The following is a 12,934-nucleotide window of genomic DNA, read 5'->3' on the forward strand; positions in this document are numbered from 1 at the left end:
CAGTGGGGTGTTTTATATTGGGCTGAGCTTTACACTCTTCTGTTTATTTTTCACCCATCTACTGGGTGAGTCAAATCACCTGGAAAGCTGGATTGTGAAGAGCAGGGCCTACTGCAAGAGGTATAAGTTACCTTTAAATTGAGCGAAATTTATAATACATACCTCCCAACATTTAGAAAATAAAAAGAGGGACAAAAAAGCTGCCAGTGTGCAGCCATTTTTGTGGCCACACCGCCTAATTACCATGTTCATTTTACTAAATTTGGCAGGTTAGGAAAGTTTGAACATATTTTTTTTTTCAGTTGTTACAGTTTTGCTAATGAAGGTGAATTGCCCTTTAAGTTCTGAGTCTACCTTCTCCCAAGAGACTTGTTATCTTAAATTGTTACAATTACTTATTTTCTTATCTCAAAATTGTTACAAAAGTATCTTATCTGCACCTCCTGGCTGTTCTGGGCTCTTTGCCAAAAGCCAATTAAGTTAGAAACATTGTATCTTTTTTTAGCTGTTCAGTGCAGAGAAAATTGGGACTTTCCAGTAAAAACGAGGGACTGCTGGTTGAGCTGTCAAAAGCAGGACTGTCTCACTGAAAACGGGACAGTTGGGAGGTATGATAATGCTTCTTGTTTCTCGATAGGGCCAGTTTTTATATTTTTTTTAAATCTGTACTAGTGTACAACTCTGATAACATCAGTAACTTGCTTAGCATGGGAGCCAAATCCATGGTTTGTTGAATTTAAGCTGAAAAAGAAGCCTGTTAGAGTTGGCTATTCCTGACTGGTTGTCTTGACTGTTTTCTTGTATTACTAAATACTCTGCTAAAAATATTATGTTGCCATAGCAGTCCTTTATTAGAATGTCTCAGACAACAATGGAAAACAAGCTAGCCAACTCAGCACGAGCAGATGTAGAAAAGAGCTGTGTTTAAGAGCCATTAAAGGAACAGTAACACCAAAAAATGAAAGTGTTTTAAAGTAATGAAAATATCATATAGTGTTGCCCTGCACTGGTAAAACTGATGTGTTTGCTTCAGAAACACTACTATAGTTCATATAAACAAGCTGCTAAATAGCAATGGCTGAAATTGAAAAAAGGCTATATGGCACAGGATAAATAGTGGATAACAGATAACATTGTGTTCTACAGAGCTTATCTGTTATCTGCTGTGTAACCTGATCCTTTTCTCCTTTGAATGGCTGCCCCCATTGCTACACAGCAGCTTATTTATATAAACAATATTAGTGTTTCTGAAGCAAACACAGCAGTTTTACCAGTGCAGGGCAACACTGCATTATATTTGTATTACTTTAAAACACTTTTATTTTTTGATGCTACTGTTCTTTTAAGCTTTATTTGCTAACTGGAACAGAGGAACACTAGGGGGCAGGTTTACATTAACCCTCGATATTCGACTGCCAAATGTAAATCCTTCAAATTCGAATATCGAAGTCGAAGGATTTACCGCAAATAGTTCTATTAAATCCTTTGAATCGTTGGATTCGAAGGATTTTAGTCCATCGATCGAACGATTTTTCTTCAACCTAAAAATTGCTAGGAAGCCTATAGGCTAACATTGCACCTCGGTAGGTTTTAGGTGGCGAAGTAGGGGGTTGAAGTTATTCTTAAAGGGACAGTACTTCGACTATCGAATGGTCGAATATTCAAACGATTTTTAGTTCGAATCGTTTGATTCGAAGTCGAAGGTCGAAGTAGCCAATTCGATGGTCGAAGTAGCCAAAAAAAAATTTGAAGTTTTTTTTATTCTATTCCTTCACTGGAGCTAAGTAAATGGGCCCCTAGAACTCCTATAATTTCTAAGAACCCTGAATATTTTCTCTTACATAATACACAGACATGCACTGGCACAGCTGGTTATAATCCACAAGTCACTGGAAGTTTAAGTGTGGGTTTTACTTATCATTATGAGGAACCTTTATAAAGGCATCTGTAGACCAGTAGATAAAACAATGCTTTATGCAAAGGCATCTGTAAGACCTACAGGAGGAGACAGGTGCAATGCATCATACATAAGCCCTATTGTTCCTGTTGCATGCTTTCATACTCATTTGCGAATCTCATTTGGGCCAAAATCAAAGTGTCTTCATATTGCTCTCTGCTGATTTGTTGCACAATAAACCTGCTTCCCAGGTTGATATAGAAAGTAATGGGGTGCGCCAAAGAAATCTGTGTGCTCCAATCAAATATGTGCCATATCTCTTCCTTACCTGCAAAATTGTGTTATTGTCATAGCATTACTGATTCTGGCAAATGTTTATAATGCTTCTCTGTACAGTTTATAAGCACAGACATATGGGCAAACATAAAGAGTTGTACTGGCTGTAGCACCAGGAATGAAACCTGGTTCTTTTGATTGAGATGAGTTTAATGGATAAACAGATGCCAGAGGGTTCTGGCCCAATTCAGAAATGTTCATATAAAGACTAATAAATCAGAGCAAGTTTTATGGTACATCAGAAAGGGCCCTCAGCTTCAGAAGGTTGAAAATCATAGATAAGAGTTCAGTAGACACATGGTAATTATTGTTAGAGCTTTCCTATATGTAAATAATATATATATTCAGTTCAGTGTTCATTTTCAGCTCCAAGCATTCTGCTACCAGTTAAAACTACACCTACATATAAAGCACTTACCCACTGTCAGATTGGGCTTGTTTGGGCCCACCAGGTTGCAATTAGATGTAGACAGTGCTAAATGTAATTGGCGTCATATAGACCTATGGAGGAAATAAGAAAAGACAGATAGAAACTGGAGGCTACCAGCAGATCCTCTAGTAATCTTTCAGGTTAGTCTGATTCTACCCCAAAGCCCCCTTATCAAAATGTACCCATATTTTCCTTCTTCTAACAATAACTGTGAAATCGATAACTATTAAGTTAATGTTTTGTTTTAGATCCTTTGCAAATAGGGTTGCCATCTGGCCTGTATTTTACCAGCCTGGCTGGTAACAATGATGGTTGATCCCGATGTTATTAATAGGGGGAAAAGATAAATATATAGAAAAGCCGGTATTTATTTCCAGAAAAGGTGGCAACCCTATTAGCAAAAATAATACAATTATCTAAAATGAGAAAACATTTCTGATTGCTGTGAGACCCCATTAGCAATTGTCAGAGGTTGTTATGCTCCATCTGTCAAACAGATTCCTAGGAAACTCGAGACAAATATAGCTGTGCTTTTCTCAATTTCATGGCATCTTGCTATGCATTCATCAACACGTCCATAAACTGCATTTAAACAGCATTGTTATTGTGCCTGATTAGGGACCATGTTTAACTCTAAGACTTTTCTAGCATGGTATGTAACCTAAATATATAAACAACATTCCTCTAACCTTCACTTAGCCTCTGACTTATTGGGATTAGAATATAAGGGACAGAAGATATTATCCAAAAATAAATGGGCAGGAGCACAGTGGACTTCTTCTGCTAACTTTGGCTTCTTAAAGCAGAACAAATGATCCTCATCTAGCCTCGTCAGATCCCTAGTCGGTCCCTGAGCCAATAAAAGCTTTATTTCTGCATAACAATGACTTTTGTCTTATTATTAAATAAACTATTTTAGGTCTCCAATGGCTTTTGCATTTTTCCCTTGTAAGGTACCATGGTATGATGGTTTGTGTTCTCGGATACACTGTATGCGCTCATGTATGACGTCTCCCGTGTTAGCATGACACTAAGCTTGCTCTCTGTGCATATTTTCTTTTTTTATTAGCAATTTGTCATGGTGTAGGGAACCATCTGCTAATGATATTGTCAGCAGGGAAACTGTGGCTTTTTTGTGTTCTCTCCATCCTGATATTGTGCTTAAATACTGTATGTTCTGTAAATGTGAATGCTATCTGTATAAATCTTGTTTACTCATGCACTTTATTTATATGTTTCATGTATCTATATGCAATGTGGCTATTAATATTTTCCTAAATCTGTATTCAGGGTACACCCAGATACTGGGTTTGTTGTCTTATTTTCTAACGCAGACAGTGAACTGCAGCCGTGCCCATACCAACCTACAAACCCATTCCTTTTTATTATCTAACTTGCAGGAGGCTGCTCAGAACTCTGATTGGTTGTTAACACTGGTGCATTACAGAAAACATGGCAGCCCTAACTATCAGAAGTAGATGTGTGAGATACTGTGTAAAAAAGAGCTTTTGGTAATATACTAGAGATGCACTGAATCCAGGATTTGGTGCAGGATTCAGCCAGGATTTGGACTTTTTTCAGCAGGATTAGGCCTAATCCTTGTGCCTGGCAGAACCAAATCTGAATCCTAATTTGCATATATATATATATAAATTAGAGTCTGGAAAGGAAATCAAGTGACTTTTTGTCACAAAACAAGGAAGTAAAAGAATGTTTCACTTTTTCCTTACCCGCCCCTAATTAACATATGCCGTTATTCGGCCAAATCTTTCACGAAGGATTCAGGGATTCCGGCAAATCCCAAATAGTGGATTCAGTGCATCCCTATAATATACAAACATTTTAAATGATCTTATGTTAAAAATGGAGGTAAAACTCTATGTAAAGAAGGTGCCTATCTCCAGCTGCTCCGGTGTCCCCAGCTATAGAATATGGGCAGCTGTACCTGGCAAAGCTTTGTGTATCATCTACTTATATTATATAGAGCCAAGATTATTGTGTAGCCTGCAGAGACCCTACAGCAGCATTACAGCCAGGGCCAGTTTTACATAGTGGGCGCCCCCTAGGACCACTGCCGTTCGTCGCCCCTGTCCCCTCCCCTTTATTCGTGCAAATTTTTATCATCTGCACCAGAGCAATGGGGATTGGTGCACGGGAAATTTAAAAAATGATTGTATCTCCAGCGCATCCCCAGTGTTTTTTAACCAATGTGGGTGTGGTTGGCCAGCATGCCGCCCCCCTAAAATCCTGCCGCCCTAGGCCCGGGCCTGATTACAGCTCCCCAGCACCCCATGCATCTTGGCTCATAATGTCTGCTGGAATTTTTAGGTCACAAACGGTTTAACTATCCACGATAAAGATGTTTTTGTTTGCTTTTCCTGAACAGGTCGTCATACTGACAGACTATTCACATTGTGTCTAGAAATAGACTTTAAAAGTATTCTAACTGCTCTTTCTTTTCCCAACAGTGCCCAGTGTTTACTCATGAAAATATACAAACCCTGGGTGAACCGTAAGTTTTATCTTTTTCTCTCTTATGAAATAATTCCACTGCGTGTGTCATGTTTTTGTGCAGGTGTGGGATATTAAGATTGTGGAACACCATTCTATACGGCTATCAAATACATTTAACTGCATATTCCATAGATCATAGGAATAGCGCTGGCTCTCAAGTACAATTCAACTGCCAGCTCCATAGATTGTATGTTCCTGTGTTACAGCTACGTCTAGAATAAATCAGAACATGGGATGGGAATTTCTAAATAAAGGGTTCCAGATAATAGATCCCATACCTGTAATACTATTCATTACTTTGAGCAGGGTCGAACTGGGCCGGGAGTACACCAGGAAAAAAAACTAATATCAATGAATACAACTACTTTACAAGTGTGCCCAATTGCGCTGCTGTTCTAGGGAAAAATGCTGCATTGTGGGTGAAAAAAAAAAACATGGACATTTGCATCATTAATGGGGCTGTGTGCCTTTGAGTTAACTTTTAGTATGATGTAGAGAGAGATATTCTAAGACAACATGCAACTGATTTTCATTTTTCTTTATTATATGTTTTTTTTAGTTATTTAGCTTTTTAATCAGCAGCTCTCCAGTTCGCACTTTCAGCAATCTGGTTGCTAGAGACCCTAGCAACCATGCATTTATGAGATTTATGAGAGCCTGGAATGGTTCTGCTTTACGGAGCATTTGATTCTTACATGGGGTCAGTGACTGTCTGAAAGGTGGGAAAAAAATCAGAAATATGAAAAAAACTATAAAAAAAATAATGTAGATCAATTTAAACATTATTTAGAATTCTATAGCATACTAAAAGTAAATGTAATAGTGAAACACCGCTTTAAAGTGTACTTGCTGATACATTCAAAGTCAGCCTTATTATCCTAGTAGATTACAGATTAATGTTGTTTTACTTGATACTTATAAATACTTGTTAATAGAAAATGAGAAGAATATCTAATGCAGTCATATTAGTGCACAGGTCAGCCTTACTAACCAGGTTTTGTAGTTAGCTTTTATGTTTTATACAGGTATGGGATCCGTTATCCAAAAAGCTCTGAATTACTGAAAGACTGTCTTCCATAGACTCCATTATAATGAAATTCTAATTTTTTTAAATTATTTCCTTTTTCTCTGTAATAATAAAACAGTACCTTGTAATTGATCCAAAGATATAATCAATCCTTACTTGAAGAAGAACCAGCCTATTGAGTTTATTTAAGGTTACAATTATTTTCTAGTACACTTAAATTATGAAAATCCAAATTACAGACGGATCTGTAATCCAGAAAACCCAAGGTCCCGAGCATTCTGGATAACAGGTCCCTACCCGTAAAGTATCCTGCCTCTGTGTTCCTCTTTACCATTTCCTCCTGTGAGCCTTTGGTCTGTTTAGGTCTAACCTGTATATACATTCTCTCCAAGATATCAGTCTTTGTACAACTACACACCACGCAATGAAGATGAGTTGGAATTGAGGGAAGGAGATGTGATCGATGTCATGGAAAAATGTGATGATGGCTGGTTTGTAGGTGAGTTTTTCTATATAAATTGTGGGTTTCTAATTGTGAAGTAATGTCCCATTACAGTCGGATTCCTACCTGTAACCCCAATAAATCACTTAGACTGGAAATGCTTTGTATAAGAGATCATATGTCCTGTACTGTATAAACTGTTATATGTGCCCATATAAAATGTTTCTGTAACATATTTTAAAAACATTAAATTAGACCCTTGGGCTAAATGTGGGCCTCTTTGTCATTTTTATGATTTTTTGTAGATGAAGAGCTCCACAGACTTCTTTGTATGACTTTTTTTTATACAATAAATACAATATTCTCTAAAATATGAACTTTTAAATAGTGCTTATTGATGTCATCAGTTATAATCTATGCTTAGTGATGTACTTACTGGTTGTTTGACCTAAGAAAGTTTTCACTTTTTGCAACAAAGAGGTGCTGCAGCGGTATTTGTTTCCTGTATGTCTATGGAAACCTCTGGCAAGGGTTTCCGGACTGCTTTACAAGCTTAAATAAGGTGGTTGAAGCACACACAATATTGTCTATTTAGTGATGTAATTGGTGTCATGTGACTGCGTCAAGGGAAAAGTTGGGCAGAGCTGCATGAGTGATGTGTATTGGATCCCATAATCACTGATATGAGGGTAACATAGCAGATTTTATTAGTATAGGTATGGGACCTGTTATCCAGAATGCTCAGGACCTGGGCTATTCTGCATAACAGGTCCTTTTAGATTTTTGGTGGTCCTTCACTCAGTGTATAGGGTGTCATCAACAGAGTAGCAGCCCCGTCCAGCCACAAAACTTTGAAATCAGCTTTAACATAAACGCTGGAGACCCACAGCAAATTCAGTGTGTTTTTATTTCTCCCACAATTCTGGATAACAGATCTTCCTGTAATTTGAATCTTCATACCTTACGTCTACTTGAAAATCACGTAAACATTAAATAAGCCCAATAGGCTGGTTTTGCTTCCAATAAGGATTAATTATATCTTAGTTTGGATCAAGTACAAGCTACTGTTTTATTATTACAGAGAATCAGGAAGTACTTTTTAAAAATTTGGATTATTTATATTAAATGGAGTCTATCGGAGACGACCATCCCATAATTCGGAGCTTTCTGGATAACGGGTTTCCGGATAACGGAACCCATACCTGTATTAAAAATGTATTTCAATTAGATGCCCTACACTTTATAAACAGGATTCTATTTGTATCTTTCCTGCACTGTTTATATTTAGATATATATACATATACAGCTCGAGCGGCACTCTCCATTCAAAAGTATCACGGCTGGGTGCTAAATGGAAAATAAAAATGTTATTGTTTTTGTTTTCAGGGACATCAAGAAGGACTAAATTCTTTGGAACTTTCCCTGGAAACTACGTGAAGAGGCTGTGAATAAATGTTGTTATCCTGCTGCTGCCTGACACTGCATATTTCTGTGAGATTGCTGGGAAGCACGCTTCTGTTTTCTAACCAGATCCAAGTATCATCCCTGCTGCTGCCAACATCAACAAGCAGTATTAGAGTTCAATGGACACATTTCTTGCTACAGCTCAGTCTACACCATCACTACTCATTATTTGCTCTCCTTGCTTTTCACAATTATTTTAATTCCTTTTTATGTTATTCTGAGCAACAGGTGCTACAGTCTCAGATTAGCAGTGATTCACAGCAGTGATTCACATGGCTCCAGCTATAGATGTAAGTACAATGCCAGGCATGATGTGGTGCAGGGCTACTTGTTCTTATCTCTATGAAGGAACAGAGACATCTAGCTTTAGTCGAATGCGTTAGTTAATAAAACATAAGGTCCCGCAGAGCAAAACCGGTTAGATGTGGTGATTTAAGTACAAACGTTGGAACCAGTGATACTTTAGGTACTTATAAATGAGTATAACGCATCATTATCACACTATTACAAATCGATTCGCCACTGATTTCCCCAAAATACATCTGGCAATTTCTTAACTGCTAAAAACCTGTATATAAGCATTAACCTTCTTATTGGTAAAGTCATTAAAAGCTACAGTGGCAGCACACTGGGCCTAGCTCTATGGCCTGGTATAGTTTTGTTAGTAACGGGCAACTGAATTCTTTAAACCTGAATAATGAAGGATAACAACATTCTATAAAACAGGACTCATGGGGATATGAGACAGTGTCTTGTAGGCCTTAGCAGAACCAGGGGTCCAGATGGTAAGAGATCAGCATTTTTTTATGACCACATCACATTAAAGTAGGGATGCACTGAATCCAGGATTCAGTACAGGATTCGGCCTTTTTCAGCAGGAATCGGCCAAAGCCTTCTGCCCGGCCAAACCAAATATGAATCCTAATTTGCATATGCAAATTAGGGTCAGGGAGGGAAATCGCGTGACTTTTTGTCACAAAACAAGGAAGTAAAAAACGTTTCGCCCTTCCCATCCCTAATTTGCATATGCAAATTAGGATTCGGTTTGGTATTCGACCAAATCTTTCGCAAAGGATTCGAGGGTTCGGCCGAATCCAAAAAAGTCGATTCGGTGCATCCCTACATTTAAGATTTGAATCTCAATGAAATTTGATTAGACAAAGGAATAGGAAAATCTACTGGTTCCTTGGTTTTACTGCTAACATGTGCATTAAAGCATAGGATTATCTAACCATGATACATACAGTAGATTTAGTATAACTATACAAACTGGGCTGTGTTCACTGCACTAATATTTATACATTGATATGAATGTTTGCCTGGGTTACACATCTTTATATAGGGTACTCACACTGCAAACCAACAAGGCACAGCTATTAAGCCTCACTGGTATTTTCCTATATTGTTCTCTTTGAGTGTGCAAGCCTGGTAGCATGGTATCCATAATGTCATGTGGGAAGCAGGTTGTCATGTGATTGGCCCAAAACCAATATCAATGCAGTGGCTCATTCCGTTACATGTACTGAAATCATGCAGTATAAATGACTGATTTAGTGTCATCTTTATTGTTCATTTTTGTAGAGCACATTTACTCTGGGTTGTTATGCACACTCAATCTATAACTCCTCTGCCAGAGACCTATCTTGGGGGGAAGAATAATGGCACACTTCCTTATCATCAGTAGAAACAATGAGCAGTCATTTGTAATAGTTGAACTTTATGCAGCAACCACAGCCAGATATTCTCAGGGGATGATGGGAGATGCATTTCAGATGGCTGGAGGAATGCCACGTTGAACAGCTTTCAATGGCTGAAACTAAATACAGATTCATTTAGACCTTGGTTGCAAACGTTCAAACACCTTAGTTGCATAAACACATAATGTACAACCTTTAGTTAATCGTTAGTGGCAACCCCATTGCTTTGGTTACAGCAATAAGTGAGGACAGGCCTCCCAACTATGCACAACTATATTTGTGTTGCAACTAGATCTCTATTCTTTCTATTAGACTGGTGCCAATCAATTCAACTGATATTTTTTGAACCATCTCATAGTTTAGGTGCCCCTGTGATTGTAATGCTGTGTTCTAAGGAGAAATTCATATATTACGTCAGTATTGTAGAATAGAGCAGCAGATAGTGTGCCAAAATATCTTCACATTTGGGATTATCCATTTACCTTTAATTCTGACCAGAACCCCAGTTTCTAATAAAAACAATCTGCTCCTCAGCATAATGTTGTTCACGAAAATGTTTGATATTAGATACTGTGTTGTATACACGATGAGCTGTGCTGGCTTTCCACCAAACTTTTCTTTTATTATTAAAGCAAAAAAGGTCTGATATGAAAACAGTGTTGTAGAAGTTCTTTGTAAGAAATTGCTTCCATCTTGTCAGCCTATCACACAGCTCAGATGCGTTTAAAAAGCATGAGCGAGTGATAATATACAGATAATGCCTAAATTAACTTCCACTTCTTAATGATGGTCTTTGTTCCATGATACATATAGTTACATAGTTAATTTGCTTTGAAAAAAAACCAAAAAACACTCAACCCTTTTAAATGAAAATCAGTGCATAAATTAACACATAGGGGGTTATTTATGAAAGTCTGAATGCCAAGAACTCGAAAAATTCGAGGTTTTTTTTACTATAAAATCCAAACTTTTTGTGGAAAAAAAACTTTTTTTAAATTTATTGTGGAAAAAGTCCGAATTCAAAAATCCAGCACCTCAGACCTGCTGTGGTTGTATAAGTCAGTGGGAGAGGTCCCGAAGATATCGTGATCTGTGCTGGGTTTCGTGCAATAATCTGAAGATTGTGTTTTTTCGTGGGGAAAAAGATACGATTCGAATTTTTCAAGATTTTTTTCGAAGGTTTTTCCCTTACAGGAAATTTTCGGGAAAATGTATTGATAAATAAGGTGAAATAACCCAGAAAATAATGTCATAAATTCAGATTTTGATAAATAACCCCCCATATTGTACCTATACAGACCTATCTGTACATTCACATATATAAACTAAATATACCAATACCTATACCAATTGATCTTGAGATAAAGGTGAAAAACTTTCTTGTGTGGTTTATCGTCATTTCAGAGACATTAGAATGCCAATAAAGGAATGTGGACTTTTGATATCCACTATACTTCACATTTGTGCTTTGTGTAACATAGACCTATACACTTCTGCTGAAATTTACTGCTCAAACACCAGCTACTGCTATGTGCTTTAAATATAAGGAAAATGAAACAGGTGGTCTTTAATTAGTTCAACTATGTATGTGTCTAATTCCACTGAAGTATATGCAGACTAGGTTGTGTGTACTGTATTTAAAGCATAAAATTAAAGCTTAATTGAGTAAATGCTGTGGCTTGTAATTCCAGAGTAAGAAAGTTGAATCGATGGTAGAGTAATGCCTGTACTTGAGGCTCACAATGATTATGAATAGACTTGTTTTTTCACCAGTTTTAGTGGTGTTTGTGGTTAATGCACCCACCAGTTCTGATAACTCTAGTTTCGTCACAAGCAAACAGGCTACAGGCAGGGCTTCAGCTAAATAAACATGTTCCTCAGTGAATGAAGATGGAGAAAAATAACTACATAAATGAATATACAATGTGTAGTAGCCAATGAAAGTTAAACTCTGTATGAGCCTTCAGATAACAAATGGAAGTCACAGGGTAGACATCTGTACTATTTGAAAGGTGAACAATAGCTGTCAATTTTAAGAGCATGCGAAAATATATTTTTTGACCAAAGTGTCCCTTCAGAGACTGAGGACCCAGGGTAAATGTCTATGTTCTGACCTAAAATTAGTCCCGGCTGTGGGTTGGACATTCCTGTATTAGTGCTTTTCACTCATTCCACAAGAGCTACTAACATTCTGTTATCTGGACATGATTTGTAGAGTATTTGTGAAAATCTGATTTTTTTGAGTATTCTTGAGTCTGTCCAAGGCAAAGAAGTTCTTCAGTTGATTATTGGTTAGTCTATCCAAGGCAAAGAAGGCAGTCGGTTGATTATTGGTTAGTCGATTCAAATCAGATACGTTCTTCAGTTGATTATTGGTTAGTCTATCCAAGGCAAAGAAGGTCTTCGGTTGATTATTGTTTAGTCGATTCAAATCAGATAAGTTCTTCAGTTGATTATTGATGAGTCTATCCGAGACAGATAAGTTCTTCAGTTGAGTACTGGTTAGTCTATTCAAGGAAGATAAGTTCTTCAGTTGATTATTGGTTAGTCTATCCAAGACAAATAAGTTATTCAGTTGATTATTGGTCAGTCTATCCAAGGCAGAGAAATTCTTTAGTTGAGTATTGGTGAGACTGTCCAAGAATAAGAAGTTCTTTGGTTGAGTATTGGTGAGCTTTTCCAAGGCAGAGAAGTCCTTTACTTGAGAGTTGATGCATTTATCCAAGGCACAGAAGCTCTTCAGTTGAGTATTGGTGAGTGTGTCCAAGGCAATGAAGTTCTTCAGTTGTGTGTTGGTGAAACTATTCTAAGCAGAGAAGTTCTTCAGTTCAGTATTGTAGAGACTGTCCAAATAAAGTTCTTTGCCAGAATTCTAGAGAGGGTGTCAGTTGAATCTTTAAACTTGAGAACTAACAAGTCTATTCAAGACAGTGAAGTTCTCATTGCACCACTTTCTAATAGCCATTCATTTTCTACAGTCTTGACCTGTTTGTGGCTCTTCTTCATTGGTGTCATATGCTCTGCGCTTGTGAATAATTCAGTATCCAACTAAATTAATATACACAACTTAGGGTTTTTTTAGAACCTTAAAATAGTGTTTACCGAATAACTGCTTTTATTTTCACAG

General features: G+C 37.4%; 1 protein-coding gene across 6 annotated transcripts in view; it reads left to right on the top strand.

Moving 5' to 3' along the window:
* LOC108706615 (sorbin and SH3 domain-containing protein 2) overlaps positions 1-9,020 on the top strand; it is a 163,783-nt gene extending 154,763 nt beyond the window's left edge. For all 6 annotated transcript variants that reach the window (XM_041579508.1, XM_041579506.1, XM_041579503.1 and 3 more), the window contains 3 exons: positions 5,132-5,175; positions 6,597-6,703; positions 8,033-9,020. In XM_041579508.1, coding sequence (XP_041435442.1) covers positions 5,132-5,175; positions 6,597-6,703; positions 8,033-8,094 — 213 coding nt within the window. In that variant the 3' untranslated portion in view covers positions 8,095-9,020. The remainder of the gene's footprint in view (positions 1-5,131; positions 5,176-6,596; positions 6,704-8,032) is intronic.
* The last annotated feature ends 3,914 nt before the right edge of the window (positions 9,021-12,934 follow it).

Source organism: Xenopus laevis, chromosome 1S (genome assembly GCF_017654675.1).
Source record: "Xenopus laevis strain J_2021 chromosome 1S, Xenopus_laevis_v10.1, whole genome shotgun sequence".
NCBI lineage: Eukaryota > Metazoa > Chordata > Amphibia > Anura > Pipidae > Xenopus > Xenopus laevis.